This window comes from Delphinapterus leucas, chromosome 3 (genome assembly GCF_059928025.1).
Source record: "Delphinapterus leucas isolate spDelLeu-1000000601 "Yukka" chromosome 3, BTC_Dleu_Yukka2, whole genome shotgun sequence".
Classification (NCBI taxonomy): domain Eukaryota; kingdom Metazoa; phylum Chordata; class Mammalia; order Artiodactyla; family Monodontidae; genus Delphinapterus; species Delphinapterus leucas.
In genome coordinates this window covers 159,796,117-159,818,406 of record NC_143131.1, presented here as the reverse complement: position 1 = coordinate 159,818,406, position 22,290 = coordinate 159,796,117, and the positions used below count along the sequence as shown (strand labels likewise).

General features: G+C 43.7%; 1 protein-coding gene across 1 annotated transcript in view; it reads left to right on the top strand.

Moving 5' to 3' along the window:
* MAML1 (mastermind like transcriptional coactivator 1) overlaps positions 1-22,290 on the top strand; it is a 50,282-nt gene that overhangs the window by 15,686 nt on the left and 12,306 nt on the right. Inside the window, exon 2 of the mRNA XM_022563310.3 lies at positions 18,933-20,345. Within this exon, the coding sequence (XP_022419018.1) occupies positions 18,933-20,345 (1,413 nt within the window). The remainder of the gene's footprint in view (positions 1-18,932; positions 20,346-22,290) is intronic.

Genomic DNA, 22,290 nt, shown 5'->3' with positions numbered 1-22,290 from the left:
AGGCCTCTCACTGTTGTGGCCTCTCCCGTTGCAGAGCACAGGTTCCGGAGGTGCAGGCTCAGCGGCCATGGCTTATGGGCCCAGACGCTCCGGGGCATGTGGGATCTTCCTGGACCAGGGCACAAACCCGCGTCCCCTGCATCGGCAGGCGGACTCTCAACCACTGCACCATTTATTTAAATAAAATTAAATAAATAAATAAATAAAAGAATCCGCCTGCCGATGCAGGAGACATGGGTTTGAGCCCTGGTCCGGGAAGATCCCACATGCTGCGGAACAGCTAAGCCCGTGCGCTACAGCTACTGAACCTGCGCTCTACAGCCAGCGAGCCACAACTACTGAGCCCGCCTGCCACAACTACTGAAGACCGCACACCTAGAGCCCATGCTCTGCAACAAGAGAAGCCACCACAATGAGAAGCCTGCACACCACAACAAAGAGTAGCCCCTGCTTGCTGCAACTAGAGGAAGCCCGCGCACAGCAATGAAGACCCAATGCAGCCAAAGACAAACTAATTAATTAATTTTTTTCAAAAAAGATGTGAGCAGCTATCACTCCCATGTTCACTCCACACACACACTCTGATACTGCTTCTGAGCTACAGTTACTGCCAATCTTCTTCCTCTTTGCTCTCTTTACCCTCTCCAAGCCTTAGTTCCCTTCCCTGTGAAATGGTGATAATACCTGCTTTGCAGAGTTGCTCTGCCTAGCACAGAATAGGTGCCTAATAACTGGTAGCTCTTACTGGTTTAGGAGATTTCTTTTTAAATGTTTGTTTTTTTTGTTGTTGTTTTTGATCTCCTGCCTGCCTCTTTTCATCAAATCAGGTATAAGCTGGTTTGGCAAACTAGCCAATCCCAACGAACAAAATTTAGGGGTCTGTTTACTGAGCAGTGTTAATGAGTCAGGTCCCGTTCTGGTGCTGAAAAGACCAGAGGTGAATGAGGGAGTGACCCTGCCTTTGGAGCTGACAGAGACAGATGCGGGATTGGACTGGACATCACTGTGCTGTGTTACATGTGCTGCATTAGAGGGTGGCACGAAAAGCCAGTGGCAAACTCTGCAGTCGCCTCTGGGAATTGAGGAAGACTTTAAGGTGGGCACTAGGTGCTCTTTACTGTTGAGTGCAGGGGGATGCCCACACAGCTCCCTGTGCTCCTGGCACATCCACTTTTCTGCTTGCTCACCTCCATCCTTATTGCCACACACCCATGGCCTCTCCCCACTGCCAGCCTCAGAGTCCATCAGAATAGCACCAGTGAACCTGACCTCTCTGCTGCCACCTGTCATCACTCACTGTGCTCTAGCCACACATGAGCCTGCCAGGGACACTCTTTTCCCAGAGACCCTTGGGCAAAACCCTATCAGCAAACCTCAACAGTTCCACCTTCAGCATACATTCAGAATTGGCCACATCTCACCACCTCTGCTGCTACCACCCCAGTCTAAGCCATTGTTTCTTTTACCTGGATTATTGCCTCCTAATCAGTCTTCCTGTTTGCCCTAATCTTCCTATGATCTGGTCTCTGCCCAGCAGCCAGAGTGATCTTGTTCCCCTGCTGGACCCTGCCACAGGTTTTCCATCTCACCTGAGGATAAAACCAACCCTTAACCAGGGCCCACAGACCCTGTGCAGCCTGGTACTCCTGTCCTTCCTGCCTTCTCTCACTCGGTCTCCTCCCCCTGGATCGCCTCTGGCACCATCACTTCAGGCTCCCCATCACCACCACCACTAGGCACGCTCCCACTCGGCCTCTGTATCACTGTTCCCTAGGCCTGGACCCTCTTCCAGAGATGGCACCTCTTACTCATCTCTCACAGATTTTGGCTCAAACTTCTCACACTCAGTGAGGCCTTTACTGAGCACATTTTAAAAATCACAAGCCCCCACAAACTCCCTTTCTGTGCTTTATTTCCTTGGGAGCACAAGTTGATAGGAATGTAGGCTCCAGGAGAGCAAGGGATTTGTCTGTTTCCTTCCCTGCTATATCCCCAAGGCCCAGACAGTTGCTGGCTTGATGAGCTCTAAGTAGATTTTGGTTGAATACCCTGAATGAGATAATGAGAAGCAGTTTGGGAGAAAGTGAGAAGGGGCAACGTAGAGGCTTCCCAGCCAGGAAGCCGCCCATGCAGAGGCACAAAGGGTCCTGGTATGTTGAAGTTCAGCTTTCCTGACACAGGAGGGTAGGCTGTGACGAGGAGCCTTGTGTGCAGTGAGGAGCCTGCTGCCAGAAGCAGGCAGCAGGTTTAGGGGCGCTCCCTTTCGTCTTAGTGCTGTCCTGAACACTTAGGTTCAGAGCTAATTTCTAGAGCTGCGTTGTACAGTACTGTAGTCACCAGCCACGGAGGGCTGTTAAGTGCTTGAAGTGTGTCTAGTCCAAATTGAATTGTGCCAAAAGTGTAAAATATGTACTGGATTTTGAAACTGAGTACCAAAAAAGAATGCAAAATCTTTTTTAAATATTACATTTGGAGTGGAATATATTGGGTTAAATAAATTATTAAAATTAGCTTCACCTGTTTATTTTTGATGTGACTACGCCTGGAGGGCTTTTTAAAACTGTTTCCTTGGCCCAACCCCAAGTTTCTCACTCAGTGAGTCTCATTAACCCAAGTTGATGCCTGAGAATTTGCATTTCTAATAGGTTCCCAGGTGATGCTGATGCTACTGGTCTGGGACTACACTTTGAGAACCACTGCTCTAGAACAAAACAGGTTGAAATTATTTTTTGAGGTGGGGAGGGGAAGAATTTGAAGGGGAAAAGTCTCAGATGAGGCAGGTCCAGAGGGAATAAGAAGGTGCAGCTGAAGGGAGTTAATCTTTGCAAGGAGAGATGTTTCCCTCTCAGAGAAGAGGGAAAGAAGAGAGTTGATAAGTAAAGACATTAAGTTTTGAGGTGAAAAAGAGGTACATTTGAAGGAATCACAGAAGTTGAACTTTGGGAAATGACTTTGAATCAAATAGATCTGTGTTCAAATCCTGGTTCAGCACTCACTTTCCATTCACTATAAGCCCACCCCATAGGTAGTTGTGGAGATTAGGTGAACCAGTACTGCCTCCATTTTTGGGCAGAGATCCCACAAAACTGAAGGACAAATATCCATGGGGCTAAAGAACAATAGAGTGACTGTGAAAGGGAGTGATGGCGAAGGTGGGAGGGTTAATTCTAGAAATGTTCATTGGGTGCTTGTAACTTGCTGAGCATTGGACTTGGTACTGGGGGTGAAAAGGGCAGGGCTCTTGCCCTCCACGGATGGAGGGAGATGTAGAGAAATAGATCAGTGAGTATTTGCAGTATGACTCGTCATGGAATACAAGTACAAAGGTTTGTTAGAGCACTAAGGGATGGAATAAGGAACTTGACCAGGTTTGGGGTAAGTGGCCAGGGAAAAAATGCTCTAGAGGAGTTGAGGTTTGAGCTAAATCTTAAAAGATTAGTAGGAGGTCGCCAGGCCAGAGATATATTCTCAGTCCTGAAAGGAGTTCATTTAAGTCTAGGCTTCAAGGGAACAGCAGAGGATTGAACGGAGTTTATTGAGATCCGATCAAACAGGCCTGTACATGCCAGGTTAAGGAATTGGAACTTCATGTGTAAGTGATGGGGAAGTAAGGAATTTTAAATGGTTCAAATATGTGTGTTTTTTAGAGATCACGTTGAAAGCATCATAAAGAGTGGGTTAGAACAGAGTGAGAATAGATCAGCATGAAGTTACTTCAGTAATCTAGGTTAAAAAAATAATGAGGAGTTGAACTAAGATGGAGGTGGTGTGGAGGGATCTTACTGGAGAGCGATTAAAAAGGTAGAATCAGCAGAAATCAATGCCTGATCATCCAAGAGGTCAAGGATTGAGCCATGCACCGAGTCAGGGAGTAAGGAGAAGGAACGGATTTGGGGAGGAAGGCAAAGAGCTGAGTTTGGAGGATATCCTGCCTGATATCCACTTGGAGATTACCAGTTTACAGTTGTCTAGAGTACAGGACAGAGGGCTGGGCCCAAAGGTGATGATTTGGGAAATGTTCACTTAGTAAATATTTGGGTGCGTGCCTGTGCCAGATTGTCAGGCCGTGGACGGGGTTGCCTGGTGAGGTGACAGCAGTGAAGAGGGACGAATGCCTTGCAGGTGTCATCACTGAAGGAGCAGGCATGAGAAGGAGCAGCCTGCAAACAGTGGCCTTGGAAGCAGGAGCAGGTCCAGTGTGGTTGTGTGGGCCTTAAGGGAGGAAGACGTTTGGAGAAGGTCAGAGCTCAGTGCCTGAAAAAGGTCAGGTAGATACAGTTTGAAACGAGTTCCTTGGATTTAAGAACCAGGAGATCACCTTGGTGAGTATGACAAAGTAGAGACTGCTCTTTGAAGAAGCTCTGAAGCGAAGGAAGAGGATTAGCTGAACAGTAAGAACGTTAGCTGCTCAATAACTGGTAGTGACACGCCTCACAGCCCCTCCTCCCCACCCCCTGGAAGTGGTTCTTGTTACCACCGCCACCCCTTATTTTTTAGATGAGCCAGAGCTTCTGTAGATGTTTAGCAATTTCTCTGTGAGCACACAGCAGTTAAGCAACTGAACCAGGATTCAAACCCAGCCTAGCTGTGCTCTTAACACTGTGCTAAATGGTATGGAGAGTAGGATGGAAGTTAAAAGATGGGAGGTACTGAGCATGTGTCAGTGCTCAGGGGAGGAAGGAACTGGTAAAGAGGGAGATGAATGGGAAATAGAGAAGAAGGTGGTAATTGAATGAGCAAGAACCTTGAGGAGGCCAAATGGGGTAGAGAACCCAAGTGGAGGAGGGCTTGGCTTCGGAAGGGCATAGCCTTGATTTTATATACACAGTCCCTAATTAAGTCAGAATTTCCCCATAAACAGGAAGATCATGGTGTTTATGCTTTAGGTAGTTGTTATGATACATTTTTCATATTCATATTCCTGTGCCTGATTGCATTCATAGAATAACAGAATTCCAGAGAATTTCAGAGAGATCTAGTCTAATCGATAAGTAATTATCTGCTGTTCTTTAAGTGAGCTCATGTATCATTCCAAAATAACCCCCCTTTAACCCTTTCACATTTAATTGCGGCGAGTGGGGGCTACTCTTTGTTGTGGTGTGCGGACTTTTCACTGTGGTGGCTTCTCTTGTTGCGGAGCACGGGCTCTAGGCGCGCTGGCTTCAGTAGTTGCAGCACGTGGGCTCAGTAGTTGTGGCTCGCGGGCTTAGTTGCTCCGCGGCATGTGGGATCTTCCCGGACCAGGGCTCGAACCTGTGTCCCCTGCATTGGCAGGCGGATTCTCAACCACTGCGCCACCAGGGAAGTCCTCTATATCTCCCTTTTTAAACTAGGAAGAGAACAATCCGTATTCTCTCTACTTAACTCACGTCTCAAGTCAAGGGTTTTTACTCCAGTCATTCTTCTGGAACTGTTCTGGGCAACAACATTGGTGATCGTTTAGTGACCAGACCCAATGTACTTTTCGGATGCATTTAACCCATCACTGTCCCTTGTGCTCTGTCTTCAGTATGGGCTCTTTATCTGCCCCTTGGCTGGCTTCTCACTCTTTCTGAGTAAATGGATCTGCTCTTGGTTTTAGCTGCATGTGTTGCTGATGACCGTCTTTCCATGGAACTCATAGTCAGTATTATTCACTGCCTCATGGACATTACCTGGATGGTCCAGTCATTTCTTTGTGGCTAAAACTGACGGAACCCTCCCCCCACCCCAAAAAAACCCTGCTTTTCCTTTGTTCTCTATCTTACCCATGTATGCAAACTAGATAGAAACTCCTTTCTCCCTCACCCTCAATTTGAAATCGGTTTCCAGTATCTGCTGACTTTTCTTCCTCCCTAAATCTGAAATCATCTCTTTTTTCCCATACCCATGTCAGATCCTCATCTCTTTCATGAACTATTTCTGCAATTACCTACTTGTTTACTCTGGCTTGTAGCCTCCCTCAGCCTCCCTCCCCGAAATCCATTCACCACACAGTCATTATAGAGAGCTTATAAAAAGACAAATCTGACCTCATCTGCTAAGGTCCCATTAAAATGACATGCAACACATCACCTATAAGTATTTATGCCCCACCCACCCCCCCATCTGAATCTGATCGAGCTTCTAACTACCAGTTTATAGAAAATACAGAGGATAGAACTTGTAAAGGGCACCACGGGGCCACAGTCAGCCAACTATGGAAGTGGAAAATTTTACAGGACAAGTGACTAAACGTCTTGGACAAATAAATGACAAAGGGAAGAAAGGGAGAAAGAACTGTTAACATATTGAAGGTCTTATGAGCATGTCAACCAAATGCAGTGTGTTGGATACTGATTTGAATAAACCAACTGTAGCAACAATTTTTTTTTTTTTTAACATTCAGTAATGGTGTTATGGTTATCTTTTTTTTTTGTCTCTAACTTTTCATTGGAGAATTTAATGCATTTACATTTATATAATCACTGACATATTTGAAACTATTTCTGTTCTTTTAGTACTTGTTGGTTTATTGTCTCCCTTCTTTGTTTCTTCCTTTTTCTTTCCTACTTTTGGATAGATTGATAGTGTTTTCTGTGATCCCTTTTGTTCTATTGCTGGTTCTAAAGCTAAAAACCATATTTCTATTTTTTTGGTAGTTAGCCATAAATTTTAAGGTAAGTACTTAACCATAATTTTTTTCTAACATACTTTATTTTTCACAAGTCTGTGGAATGGATATTATTAGTCCCTGCATATAAATGAAAGAAATGAGTTTCAAAAGGTAAAGCATATTGCCTAAGATCATATAGCTTGTTAGCGACCGAGGTGGATTTTAAATGAAGTCTATATTATTTGAAAGCGTGTATTTTTAAAAAATCTAACACCATGCTGCTTACAAGTGATTAAGGTTCAGTTAACTAGAATCATCCTTGTGTAGACCATATTTTTTTGAAACATCATCAGGCAGTCCAGATCTTCCATTAATTTTGCTATGCAACCTTCAGCAACATACATTCTCTCTCCAAGTCTTGATATCCCCATCTGTAAAGTGGCTTGATTATCCCTAATAACGTTTTTATTTTTATTATTTTTATAAGATTTTTATTATTTATTTTACTTATTTTTGGCTGCGTTGCGTCTTAGTTGTGGCACACAGGGTCTTTCGTTGTGGTGTGTGGGCCTCCCTCTAGTTGTGGTGTGTGGGGTTTTTTTCCTCTTCTCTAGGTGTGGCACACAGGCTCCACGGCACAGGCTCCACGGCACGTGGGCTCTGTAGTTGTGGCACGCGGGTTCCAGAGTGTGTGGGCTCTGTAGTTGGCAGCACGGGGGCTCTAGTTGAGGCGCGGGAGCTCAGTAGTTGCGGCGCGCAGGCTTAGTTTCCCCAAGACATGTGGGATCTTAGTTCTCTGACCAGGGATCGAACCCATGTCCCCTGCATTGGAAGGCGGATTCTTTACCACTGAACCACCAGGGAAGTCCCAACGTTTTTTAGATCATATTTTTAAAGTGCTTGGAGAGTTCTTTGGTGATTGTCTTTTAAAAAGCTTTTATATTTTAGCAATACATGCTGAAGTATTTAAGGAGAAATGGTGTGATTCCTAGGTTAGTCCAGGGAGCATGGGTAGGGTGTGAATAAGACAAGATGGGCTGTGTTGCTTCAGCTGGACAATGGGTACATGGGGGTCATTGTACTTTCTTTCTACTGTATTGTATGTTTGAAATTTTCCATAATTTATTATGCTTAATTTTGTTTTATTTGTTTTGTTTGCAAAAGATATTGATGAGACAGGGAAATGTAAGCACTGATGGGATATAGGATAATAATAAAGAATTAAAAATTTTGAATTGTGGTAAAATACATGTAACATAAAAATTTACCATCTTAACCATTTTCAAGTGTACAGTTCAGTGGCATGAGGTATGTTCACATTGTCTGCAACCACACCGCCATCCATCCTCTTCCGAACTCTTTTATCTTGCAAAACTGAAAACACTATACCCATTAAACAATAACTCCCCATTTTCTCCTCTCTCCAGCCTCTGGTAACCACCATTCTACTTTCTGTCTTTAATGAATTTGCTTCAGGTGTCTTATATGAGTAGAATCATATAGTATTTGTCTTTTTGTGGCTGGCTTATTTCACTTAACAATGTCCTCAGGTTTCATCCATGTTACAGCATGTGTCCAAGTTTCCTTCCTTTTTAAGGCTTCTGTGGGTATACCACATTTTGTTTATCCATTCATCCATTGATGGACCCTTGGGCTGCTTCTACCTTTTGGCTATTGTGGATAACGCTACTATGAACATGGATGTACAAATCCTGTGCAGTTCTTTTGGAAATGGAATTCTTTTAGAAATTAAATTGCTGGCTAATACAGTAAGTCTTTTTTTTTTTTTTTTTTTTTGAGGAACCACCATACTGTTTTCATAGTGGCTGCACCATTTTACATTCCCACCAGTAGTACACAAGGGTTCCAGTTTCTCTGTACACTTGTTACTTTCTGGCTTTTTGATGGTAGCCATCCTAATGGGTTTGAGGTGGTGATGATAAAGAATTATTAATGTTGTAGGTGTGATAATGACATTGTGTTGTTACATGCATATATGTTTAAGAGTTCTTACTTTTTAGAGATACATAGTGAAGTATTTGTGGATTAAATGATGTTATGCCTAGGATTTGTTTTTTAAATTATCCAGTTTTTTGGGGGGGGGTGGGTGGGGAAGATAAGGAGATGGAAATGAAACAAAATGCCCAGATACTAATGGTTGTTGAAGTTGAGTGATGGGCATATTAGGATTCATTATACTGTTCTCTCTAGTTTTGTGTATTTTTAAACATTTTTCATTAAATCACATTTGGGACAGTCATAGTCCATTCCAGCCTTTCCCTTTCAGTACTCCCTGTTGTGCCCTTTATGCTTCATCAACATTAAACAACTCATTTTTTTCTGCTTACCTCCCTCCATCTACTGCCATTCAGTGCTCATTTGTATATCCTTGCCTTTGCCTCTCAGCCGAAGTGCCTTCCGCCTCTTCTGGATGACTTCTCTGCATCCCCTTCTCCGGAAAGTCTAGCATGCCATCCCCACACTGTTCTGTTCTCTTTCCTCCCATAACACTCGGGCCTGCCTTCATTGATTCTCCATCAGATTCTGGGGGTGGAGCCGGAACTATGTCTTGTCCTTTTTTTTTTTTAAGTGAAAGTATTTTTATTTTTTAATTTTTTGGCTGCACCTTGCTGCACGTGGGATCTTAGTTCCCCAACCAGGGATGGAACCTGTGCCCCCTGCAGTGGAAGCACGGAGTCTTAACCACTGGACCGCCAGGGAAGTCCCATGTCTTCTTTATCTTTTTATCCCCAGTAACTAGTGCTCTGCCTAGCATATAGTGAAAACCTAGTGAATATCTGAATTCACCATTATTTTGTGCACAGCCTGTATAGGGCATTATCTGTCAAATAGTAGGACCTCGGTGAATGAGCACTGCATGAACCCGTGAGGGTATCTCCCTCTACAGGGCATTGATCGATATTAACAGGACAGCAGTGTGGACCTTTAAAGCTGAGTGGAACTTTAGGTCATTTTACCCAGGATCTTAATTTTATAGGGCATGAAAGCAGATCCTAGAAGAATTGCATCTTAACCAAGATCACACAGCCGGTTAGCAGTAGCCTGCTTTGTTTTCATGTACACCATGCAACCTTCTGAGCCTCACGTGGCTTCCCAAATAGGTTTTTCTATAGCAAAGAGAATGTGCGGACTGCTTGCCAAGCATGAGAACCAATCTGTTTATCAATTTTGATTCTCAGTATACAGTGTGAATTTTAACTTTCTGCTTTATAACCATTGCAGGAAGAGATTACATTGTGTTAAATACATAGTCCTGCTTTCTTAAATAGCTTTTTATAAAAGAGCTTTTTAAAAGTTTTCTTATCAAAAAAGGTGATAGTCTAACCGGGAAAAGAATTTTAAAAAGAATAGATACATGTATATGTATAACGGAATCACTTTGCTGTACACCTGAAACTAACACAACATTGTTAATCAGCTATGCTTCAATATAAAATAAAATTTTTTTAAAAAGGTGATAGTCATTTGCTAAAATGACGTAGAACTGTACACCCACATTCTACCCATATCTTCTTCCTGGTTGATATTTTGCTATAATTAGGTAAAATACAACTGTTGAGGGAAACTGGGTGAAGGGTACACAGGACCCTCTGTACTCTTTGCAACTTCCTATGAATCTATAACTCTTTCAAAATAAAAAAAAATTTTAAGGTGATGATAAAAATGTCTAGGCACGAAACTATAAAGTTTTCTGGAAAATACATTTCTCAAAACTTGGCATTTTCAGTATGTCCTTGTAGGCAGATTTAGTGGCAAGGAGTGGTGCTTACAGATCTCCTTAGTACTCAGTGTGCTTCTAATCAGTGATGATACCAAACTATTAAGACATGTCTTAAGAGTGGGAATCTTTAGTAGCAAATTATAGAAGGTTCTGTAACATTTTTTTCTTTAAATATTTTACAAAGAATCTTTTGTAGCCTTGGTGTGTGAGATATTTTTCAGCACAGCCCATTTTTCTGGTAACGTCTTAACAGGGCTCTTTGTGCTTGGTCTCAGGGAGGTTCTCCTTACAGTTTGAAACTCTTGACTCACTCCCTGCTGCTTGTTTTTTACCAAACTCTTTTAGCTTCACAGGTGGAGGTGGGATTAATTTGGGCCCGATCTCAGACTGACCAGGGGAGGGGCAGGGCTGTGGGGATCTGCTGCAGATCCTTCCCAAGACCTCTGAATGCTCAAACTTTAGGAAACCTCATGTAATCTGACTTTAGTCTGCCGTAAAACAGAAACAGTGATACTCATCTTCAGGGTACCTTTGAAGATTGAGTGAGATTCTGAATCAGTGGGGAATAGTAGGTGCAGGTGCTGAGTGGTCCTCGAGGCACACTAAGGAAGTAATGACTTGTCCTTGTAGCATTTGGCTCAGATTAGTGCCTTATCAGAGTTGCTACTTTGGACCTCACTGATTTTTCCTCAAATCATTGAAACCTTTAATGTTGCATGAAAATAGATCCACTTTACCTTTAGAGGATCTTTTCCAACAACAGTCGGGGTTCCTGAGTGTCCTCACTGTATGTACAGGGTACTAGAAGAGCTCATGGGGGAAAGAAAAGTGAGCATGGTATTAGGTTGAAATTACCAATATTACCTTAAAAAGTTAAATGATTTTATATGTTTCAACCTATACTCTGTTTTTTTGAAGTTTAGTTGATTTACAATGTTGTGTTAATTTCTGCTGTACAGCAGTGATTCAGTTATACATATATATTACATTTTTTTATAAAATCCTTTTTGGACTTCCCTTGTGGTCCAGTGATTAAGACTCCATACTTCCAATGCAGGGGGCACAGGTTCAATCCCTGGTCGGAGAAGTTCTGCATGCCCTGCGCTGCGGCAAAAAAAAAAAAAAAAATTCTTTTCCATTATGGTTTATCATAGGATATTGAATGTAGTTCCCTGTGCTATACAGTAGGGCCTTGTTGTTTATCCATTCTATATATAATAGTTTGCATCTGCTAACCCCAAACTTCCAATCCATCCCTTCCCGACCCCCCACCCACCTTGGCAACCACAAGTCTGTTCTCTATGTCTGTGAATCTGTTTTTGTTTTGTAGATAGGTTCATTTGTGTCATATTTTAGATTCCACATATAAGTGATATCATATGGTATTTGTCTTTCTCTTTCTGAAGTACTTTACTTAGTATGATAATCTCTAGTTGCATCCGTGTTGCTGCAAATGGCATTATTTCCTTTTTTTTTTTTTTAGAAATTTATTTTTTATTTATTTTTGGCTGCGTTGGGTCTTCGTTGCTGTGCGCAGGCTTTCTTTAGTTGCAGTAAGCGGGGGCTACTCTTTGTTGCGGTACGTGGGCTTCTCATTGCGGTGGCTTCTCTTGTTGCAGAGCATGGGCTCTAGGGCACACGGACTTCAGTAGTTGTGGCTCACGGGCTCTAGAGCGCCGGCTCAGTAGTTGTGGCTCATGGGCTTAATTGCTCTGCGGCATGTGGGATCTTCCTGGACCAGGGCTCGAACCCGTGTCCCCTGCATTGGCAGGCGGATTCTTAACCACTGCACCACCAGGGAAGTCCCTGTCTTTTTGAATTATATTATTGTCTGGATATATGCCCAGGAGTGGGATTGCTGGAACATATGACAACTCTATTTTTAGTTTTTTGAGGAACCTGTATATTGTCAACCTATACTTTTTTTTTTTTTTCCTTCTTCTTTTGGCCGCACCACACAGCATACGGGATCTTAGTTCCCTGACCAGGGATTGAACCTGCGCCCCCTTGCAGTGGAAGCGCAGAGTCCCAACCACTGGACCGCCAGGGAAGTCCCTGTCAACCTATACTTTCATCTACATGTCAGTGCATAAGGAACATTGATGAGAGAGCCACCCCTGTCTTAAACAGCCACATCTGTTTGTTAATTCAGAGTGAGAGAACTCTCATTTGGGGAAGTTTTACCACAAAGCACACTGGAATTTCATTGGTAGGTGGTGGAAGTAGAGACTAGGTGAGGGACTGTCCTCACTAAGTGAGATCTAGTGGGTGTGTGGGTACAGTATACTGATTTGGTGTCCGTAAGGTGTGGCAACTCCAGCTTGACTCACCGTTGATATCCTGGGGCCCCTCTCGCAGAGTAGAAGATGATGGGTTAGGAGGCTAGGGTAGGAGTCAGGACTGACTGGGTGAGCATGCAAGGCCTCCAGTTTACCATCAAGCATGAAGTATTCTTCAACAAAACCCCCTTGTGGAGGAAATGAGCACCAGATCACATTATCCCAGAACTGAATCCTCCTGAAACCCTGTGCATCAGGAGACCATTAGGTAGTTACAACAGAAACCTCTGAGCTGAGTACCCAGAAGTACCAGATACACTGAGGGCAAGCACAAGGACAGCCAGTCTTGTATGCTTTATAGCTCTTACTGCGTTTGTTCTTAAATAATTTATAATCAGTTCAGACCATTTTCCCATCTGTTATAAATTCCTGGAGATCAGGTTCCATGGTTTACTCATCTTTGTCTTCCTCTGCAGTGCCCTGCACATATCAGGCACTCCGGCAAATGCTCAAGACTCAAAAATCTGCCAGAGCCACCGTATTCCACACTTCCCAAGCCCACCTATATCATTCCAGTTAAATTTTGTGCACAGTTGAGAAAATGACCTGGCGTTTCCTTTGGCTAAAAGCAATCGGTATTGCAAAATTAAGTTGTTACTTTGGAACTTGTCTGCAGCTGTTTGCATGTGGATATTGAAAGAGGACGTGGTAACTTTTATAACTGTTATGGCAAAGAAGGATTCTGTTTCTAATCTGGGACAATCAGCTGACCCATCAGGTGCGTTGACCTCTTAGGTGTCCATCTTCCTCCTTAGGAAAATAGAAAACTGAGTTCCCAGGTTTACAGAGCCCAAACCTGACACTGAGGAACAAATGATTTTCAAAAAAAAAAGAAAGAATAGAAAGAATAACCCCCCCTAAAATTAGCAACTCATTTTTATTTCCTTCTGACGGACTAAATGGGTATGAATTTACCTTCCCAGAAGGAAACTTTTAAAACAAAGGATCTTATAAAGGGTCCATTTTAGGATTATGGTTCCTTTCCCCCTCTCACCCCTAGGTGGCAGCAGGAAGCAGAAAAACCTACATGAAAGTAAAGCACACATGTCCTTGTGTTGTAGGGGCTGTGTTCTTAGTTTTGTTTTGTTTTAATATTTATTTATTTATTTGGCTGTGCCAGGTCTTAGTTGCAGCACGCGGGATCTTTGTTGCGGCAAGCGGGATCTTTAGTTGTGGCACGTGAACTCTTAGTTGTGGCATGTGGGATCTAGTTCCCTGACCAGGGATCCATCCTGGGCCCCCTGCATTGGGAGCATGTATTTTTTTTTTAATTGAGGTATAGTTGATTTACAATGTTGTGTTAATTACTGCTGTACAGCAAAGTGATTCAGTTATACATATATATATATACATTCTTTTTTTATATTTTCCATTATGGTTTATCATAAGATAGTAAATATAGTTCTCTGCGCTATACAGTAGGAACTTGCTTATCCGTTCTGTATATAAAAACTTACATCTGCTAACCCCAACCTCCCACTCCAACCCCTCTCCGCTGGCAACCACCAGTCTGTTCTCTATGTCCGTGATTCTATTTATTTCATAGATAAGTTCATTTGTGTCGTATTTTAGATGCCACATATAAGTGATATATCATGGTATTTGTCTTTCTGGCTTACGTTACTTAGTATGATAATCTCTAGTTGCATCCATGTTGCTGCTAATGGCATTATTCCTTCTTTTCTATGGCTGAGTAGTATTCCATTGTATATATGTACCACATCTTCTTTATCCATTCATCTGTCAGCGGACATTTAGGTTGTTTGCAGGTCTTGGCTGTTGTGAATAGTGCTGCTGTGAACATAGTGGTGCATGTATCTTTTTGAATTATAGTTTTGTCTGGGTATATACCCAGGAGTGGGATTGCTGGATCATATGGTAATTCTATTTTTAGTTTCTTGAGGAACCTCCATACTGTTTTCCACAGTGGCTGCACTGACATCCCCACCAACAGTATAGGAGGGTTCCCTTTTCTCCACACCCTCTCCAACATTTATTTTATTTTTTAAAGGGTGTTGTGTTTTTTTTGATAAATTTATTTTATTTTTGGCTGCGTTGGGTCTAAGTTGCTGCACGTGGGCTTTCTCTAGTTGCGGCGAGTGGGGGCTGCTCTTCATTGCGGTGCGTGAGCCTTTTATTGCGGTGGCCTCTCTTTGTTTCGGAGCATGGGCTCTAGGCACAGGGGCTCCAGTAGTTGTGGCGTGTGGGCTCAGTAGTTGTGGCTCTCGGGCCCTAGAGTGCAGGCTCAGTAGTTGTGCACAGGCTTAGTTGCTCCACAGCATGTGGGATCTTCCCGGACCAGGGCTCGAACCCGTGCCCCCTGCATTGGCAGGTGGATTCCCAGCCACTGCACCACCAGGGAAGCCCTCCAGCATTTATTATTTGTAGATTTTTTGATGATGGCCATTCTGACTGGTGTAAGGTGATAGATACCTCATTGTAGTTTTGATTTGCATTTGTCTGATAATTAGCCATGTTGAGCATCTTTTCATATGCCTATTGGCCATCTGTATGTCTTCTTTGGAGAAATGTCTATTTAGGTCTTCTGCCCTTTTTTTTTTTTTTTGGTGGTACACGGGCCTCTCACTGTTGTGGCCTCTCCCGTTGCGGAGCACAGGCTCCGGATGCGCAGGCTCAGTGGCCACGGCTCACGGGCCCAGCCACTCCACGGCATGCGGGATCCTCCTGGACCGGGCATGAACCCGCGTCCCCCGCATCGGCAGGCGGACTCCCAACCACACTGCACCACCAGGGAAGCCCTTCTGCCCATTTTTTGTCGAGTTGTATGAGCTGTCTGTATATTTTGGAAATTAAGCCCTTGTCAGTCTCATCGTTTGCAAATATTTTCTCCGATTCCATAGGTTGTCTTTTCATTTTGTCGATGGTTTCCTTTGTTGTGCAAAAGCTTGTAAGTTTCATTAGGTCCTGTTTGGGTTTTTTGTTTGGTTTGGTTTATATATCTGTTACCTTGGGAGACTGACCTAAGAAAACATTGGTATGATTCATGTCAGAGAATGTTTTGCCTATGATCTCTTCTAGGATTTTTATGGTGTCATGTCTTATATTTAAGTCTTTAAGCCATTTTGAGTTTACTTTTGTGTATGGTGAGAAGGTGTGTTCTAACTTCATTGATATACATGCAGCTGTCCAACTTTCCCAACATCAGTTGCTGAAGAGGCTGTCTTTTTCCCATTGTATATTCTTACCTGCTTTGTTGAAGATTAATTGATTGTAGGTGTGTAGGTTTATTTCTGGACCCTCTGTTCCATTGATCCATATGTCTGTTTTTGTGCCAATACCACACTGTTTTGATTACTATAGCTTTGTAGTATTGTCTGAAGTCTGGAAGGGTTATGCCCCCAGCTTTGTTCTTTTTCCTCAGGGTTGCTTTGACAATTCTGGGTCTTTTATGGTTCCATATGAATTTTAAGATTATCTGTTCTAGGGACTTCCCTGGTGGTCCAGTGGTAAAGCATCTGCCTTACAATGCAGGGGACATGGGTTTGATGCTGTGGGGCAACTAAGCCCATGTGCCACAACTACTGAGCTCACACGCCTCAACTAGAGAGCCTGCGTGCTGCAAACTACAGAGCCCACACGCCCTGGAACCCGCGTGCCACAACTAGAGAAGAGAAAACCCACATGCCACAACTAGATAGAAGCCCACATGCTGCAACAAAGAGTCCATGTGCTGCAATGAAGATCCCACGTGCCGCAACCAAGACCCAACTCAAGCCAAAAATAAACTAACTAAATAAATAAATCTTTAAAAAAATGTTTTAAAAAAGATTATTCTAGTTCTGTGGAAAATGTCATGGGTAATTTGATAGGGATTGCATTAAATCTGTCGATTGCTTTGGGTAGTATGGCCATTTTAACGTATTAAGTCTTCCAATCCAAGAGCATGGGATATCTTTCCATTTCTTTGAATCATCTTCAGTTTCCTTTATTAATGTTTTATAGTTCTCAGTGTATGTCTTTCACCTCCTTGGTCAGGTTTATTCCTAAGTATTTTATTGTTGGGGGTGCAATTTTAAAAGGTATTGGTTTTTTTTTTTACATTCCTTTTCTGATATTTCATTGTTGGTGTAAAGAAATGCAACTGATTGCTGTATGTTAATCTTGTATCCTGCTACCTTGCTGAACTCGTTTATCAGTTGTAGTAGTTTTTGTGTGGAGTATTTAGGGTTTTCTATGTATGGTATCATATCATCTGCATATAATGACAATTTTACCTTTTCTCTTGCAATTTGAATACCTTTTATTTCTTTTTCTTGTCTGATTTCTGTGGCTAGGACTCCCAGTACTGTGTTGAATAGAAGAGGTGAGAGTGAGCATCCTTGTCTTGTTCCAGAATTTAGCAGGAAGGCTTTCAGCTTTTCACCACAGAATATTATATTGGTTGTGGGTTTGTCATAAATTTATTATCTTGAGATATGTTCCCTCTATACGTAGGGGCTGTGTTCTTGAGTTGAGTCCTAGGATCATGTTTTGCTTATACTTCTGCCCTACAGTTCCATTTATTGAGCATTCCTAGCCTTTTCTGAGCTAACTTAAGTACCCAGATATGCATTTAAAGAAATACTTAGCCAGGATTTATAGAACACTGTGCAGTCAGCTTTAACAGTTAAGAAATAAGAAAATCTTGAAGGAGAGGGAATGGAACATTAAAATTGGAACTCAGGGAGTGATAAAATTGCCCTCCTTGTTTTCTTGCTCATTACACATTTGTGTCTACAGGTAGTTTGCTGCTGAGAGCTGGTGCCCTTGGCCCCCTCCTTCCCTCCACCCCCCGCCCAGGGCGTCAGGTACTTCTGTGCTCAGCCTCCTGGGGTGGATGTGGTGGGTCATTGTGGCCCTTCTCTGCAGCAGAAGAAAGCAGCACAGAGTGTCCTGTGCTACTCTCTGATTCCTCTGAAATCTGCTTATCTTTAATAATGAAAGCTGTAATTGGAATGTTGTAAATAGCACAGTATAAATGCTTAGGGCCAGTGGTTGGGGGGGAGGTTGGAATTGAGAGTGGGGGATAAAGGACAAAAATGTAACAGAAGTAAACATAGGAAAGGAGCAGACATGTATAGAGGCTGAGTGCAGGTGCCTCTGTTAGTGGAAGAATTGTGTCCTGGTAGCTGAAAACGAGGCTGGGAAATAACGGAAAGATACCACCTCTTCTCTTCCCTGTCATGTTCTCTTCATGAAACTCCTGCCCTTGAACTCTCAGGGTGCTTATTGCTCTACGGCTTGCATATGGTGTTTGTCTTATTCTGTAGCCATGTCCATGTATGTCCCATATCCTAGAAGATTGGAAGCCCATGAAGAGCAGGGACCACCTCATTTGTCTTGATATCCCCACAGCACTTGTCCCTGACACACGGTAGACTCTTAATAAGGTTAGTTGAACAAATCCAGTTGAGGAGAACATGGGGAAGTAAGTAACTGCCAGACAGACATGACTGTGTTCAAATTAATGGTCTTGTTAAGAAGTGGCAGGGTTTGGGAGGGCTGGTGACTGGGTGCAGGGGATTAGAAGATGCTCACGGTTGGTGGGGAGCAGAGTGGGACAAAAGCCGAAAAGCAGAGGCCTGTAAGGCATATGAGGAAGCAGCCTAGCCTGGAGAGAAGGGGTGGAGCTGGGCAAGGGCACCTAGAAAGATGAGGAAGGGCATGAAAATGCCTGTGCACCAAGATGGAGGCCTGGAGCTTGTGATCAGCCCGCAACAAGGCCTGAAAAAGAGCCTATACTAGCCCAGTCTCCTTTAGCTGAAGGCAACAGAAATCCAAGTTAAACCAGCTTAAACACAAGGAGGAATTTATTGGTTCCCATAAGTGAAAAGTCCAGGGGGATGGCTGGTCTCGTGTATAACCTAGATCCGGGATGCAAATGATGTCCTCAAGAATGTATATGTATCCTTTGGCTCTTTCTCATTAGCTCCATTCTCAGTCACACCCTCAGATTAGACGACTGTGGGCTGCATCAGGCTTGTGTCCTGCAAAAAGAGCTGCAGGAGTCCAGGGACTGACACATTGACTGCAGCCGGATTACTTTCCCACAGCTGAGCTAGTCTTCACTCAGGCAAGGCCACAAGAGAGGAAGAGGCAGAGACAACCCTGGAGGGGGAATGGGGGTGTGTTCCCAGAAGTGAGGGTTGTAAACTGGGCAAGCAAAATCGGCAGGAGAGCACTACAGGGATACAGGCCCCTGGTTTAAGTCACCATGAGAAGCAGATGGGCCTCATACGTGGTGTATATATAAGTCACTCTTTTTCTTGTTTTTCAGCATCTCCATGATACAGTGAAGAGGAATCTCGATAGTGCCACATCCCCTCAGAATGGTGATCAACAGAATGGCTATGGAGACTTCTTTCCTGGGCATAAGAAGACCCGCCGGGAGGCCCCTCTGGGAGTTGCCGTCTCTTCCAATGGCCTGCCTCCAGCCTCCCCCCTTGGTCAGCCTGACAAGCCTGGCACAGAGGCCCTACAGGCCAGCGGGAAGCATTCACTGGGGCTGGACTCCATCAACAAGAAGTGTCTGGCAGACTCGAGCCTCCACTTGAATGGAGGCAGCAACCCCAGTGAGCCATTTCCCCTGAGCCTGAACAAAGAACTGAAGCAGGAGCCCGTGGACGACCTGCCTTGCATGATCACAGGGGCCGGAGGCTCCATATCTCAAAGCAACCTCATGCCTGACCTCAACCTTAATGAGCAGGAGTGGAAGGAGCTCATCGAGGAGCTGAACAGGTCAGTGCCTGATGAAGACATGAAGGATCTATTTAATGAGGACTTTGAAGAGAAGAAGGATCCAGAGTCTTCTGGTTCTGCCACACAGACCCCCTTGGCACAGGACATTAATATTAAAACAGAATTCTCTCCAGCAGCCTTTGAACAAGAACAGTTAGGCTCTCCACAAGTGAGGGCTGGATCTGCAGGACAGACCTTTATGGGGCCTTCGTCTGGCCCTGTGAACACAGATTCACCCAGCCTAGGGGGCTCTCAGCCCCTGTTCCACACCTCTGGTCAGCCTGGGGTGGACAATCCCAGTCCCAACCTGATGTCAGCATCAGCCCAAGCCCAGAATGCACAAAGAGCCCTCTCCAGTGTGGTGTTGCCTAGCCAGGGCCCAGGCGGGAGCTCAGAGCTGTCCTCTGCCCACCAACTCCAGCAGATCGCTGCCAAGCAGAAGCGTGAGCAGATGCTCCAGAACCCACAGCAGGCTGCCCCAGCACCAGCTCCAGGCCAGATGTCCACGTGGCAGCAGACAGGCCCCTCCCACAGCCCCTTAAATGTCCCTTATTCCATGGAAAAACCTGCCAGCCCTCCCGGTTACAAGCAAGACTTCACTAGCTCCAAACTGCTCATGATACCCAGTGTGAACAAGAGCTCCCCTCGGCCAGGAGGCCCCTACCTCCAGCCCAGCCATGTGAACCTGCTGAGTCACCAGCCACCAAGTAACTTGAATCAGAATCCCGTGGCTAACCAAGGATCCGTGCTGGACTACGGCAACACCAAACCCCTTTCTCACTACAAAGCAGACTGTGGGCAAGGCGGCCCTGGGGCTGGCCAGAGCAAGCCGGCCCTGATGGCTTATCTTCCCCAGCAGCTGTCTCATCTGAACAATGAGCAGAACTCCTTATTTCTAATGAAACCAAAGCCAGGAAATTTGCCCTTCCGATCACTGGTTCCACCTAGCCAGGTGAGCATGGGGCTTTACTCTGTTACTCTGCATCCACATCCATCCTAGTGTGGTTACCAGGTCCCAGGTACTTGTGGAACAAAGGGAGGGAGGGAGCTGGTACTTTCCTCCTTTGACTCCCTTGGGAGTGAAAATTGACCAAGCAAACGAGGATTGATTCTTAATAAACAAAAATAGGGTAAAATTCCCTAGTGTAACTTGGTTTTAACTGTATACTCATTTGAGGAATCCCCTGCACTTGGTCTAGTGTCTCTTTCATGCCATACAACTTAAGTTATTTGTGGCAAGATCACATTTAATGTCCTTAGAGGCTCTGCTTTTTTTTTTTATACCACTTTTCAAACATGTGTGTTCAAAATACCATAAGTTTTAGTAAGCTTATAACATTTAGGTGAGTGCTGCTTCCTAACAGGTTATTTAGTCAAAACACTCAAGCCTTGCAGAATCACATGGCTTTGTAGGGTGGAGAATGGTCAAGTACCATTCTATGATGATCATTATTTGCATTTCTACTCACATTCAAATATGTTCTAAAATGTCTCCCCACTGGAAGCCTTCTCATGCCTAGGGCTTGTATAGTAAACAAACACAGAGTGTTCCCGGACTTCCTCAAAGTTAGCACTTGCTTTTCTTACTACACAGTGTGTCCTGGATTGTCTTCTATATCTATAGAAGACGTATTTATATAGATCCATTGATACTTTTTAACACTTGTGTGACAATAGTTGTGTCACATGCAGTTGGGTGTATTGCATTGCCTCCTTTCTTTCACTGCTGTAAGCCTGCAGTCTATTTGTAGCACACTCTAAAATTTTAAAAATTAAAAAAAATGCTAGTAATACCATGAGGAAATTGACATGTTCAGATAGTAGTGAGGTTGTGTAAATGGGCACAATGCTTTTGGAAAGTAATTTGACTTTTCGTATTTTTCATAAGCCATAAAAATGTTCGTAAGCATTGACACATTATATACCCCCGCAGGAAATAATCCAAAAAAAGGAAGAAAGTTACATACAAGATACTAATTGCATGATTATTTCTAATAGCCAAAAACTGGAAGCAGTCTAAGCATCTGTCAGCAGAAGAATGCATGTGTAAACATTCATACTTCTAATTATTTCAGCCACTAAACTGCTACACAGCCACTGAGAGCATCCTAAAGAAAGAGCGGCACAGTGATGCCTGCCATTTCAGTAGTACTTTGCACCTCACAAGGCACTCTTGTAGTCCATAAGCTTCTGGTGATTGGAGTGAGGAGATTACTTCAGAATCTGTCTACTCTAAGATTAGAATCTTGTAGAAAGATTAAATATACAAATGAGGGACTTCCCTGGTGGTCCAGTGGTTAAGACTCCACACTCCCAATGCAGGGGGCCCAGGTTCGATCTCTGGTCAGGGAACTAGATCCCGCATGCCCCAACTGAGACCCAGTGCAGCCAAATACATACATACATACATACATACATACATACATACATACATACATACATACATACATACAAATAAATAAAGACTGGGTAAAAGCTCAAAAAGTTGAATTTGTTCAAATGATAATTGCTTTTTGCCTTTTTCCTGTATGAGTTAAAATTTTTCCTTTTCTTTTAAAGGTAAGTAATGATGTTGGGGTAATATTGTGGTAACCTTTGACATGACTCTCACTTTAGGTCCAGGTATTAATAGAGAATATCCATTAAAATTCTCATTGGTACTCAGTATTTTTTGAGCATGAGTATCTGACAAAAGTCAAGCAGTCTCTTCCCAGGAAAATGCTGTACACATGTGGACAAACCATATAATTTCAGGAGGTTCAGGGACAGCCCTGCCACCAGGGGCCCAAGGTTTGCACACTCAGAATGTAGCATCTCCATCGACCAGAGCCCCTCAGAAGTTCCTCCTCTGGGGGCCTATCCACACCCATGCATTCCAGTAAGGGAGCATTTATAAG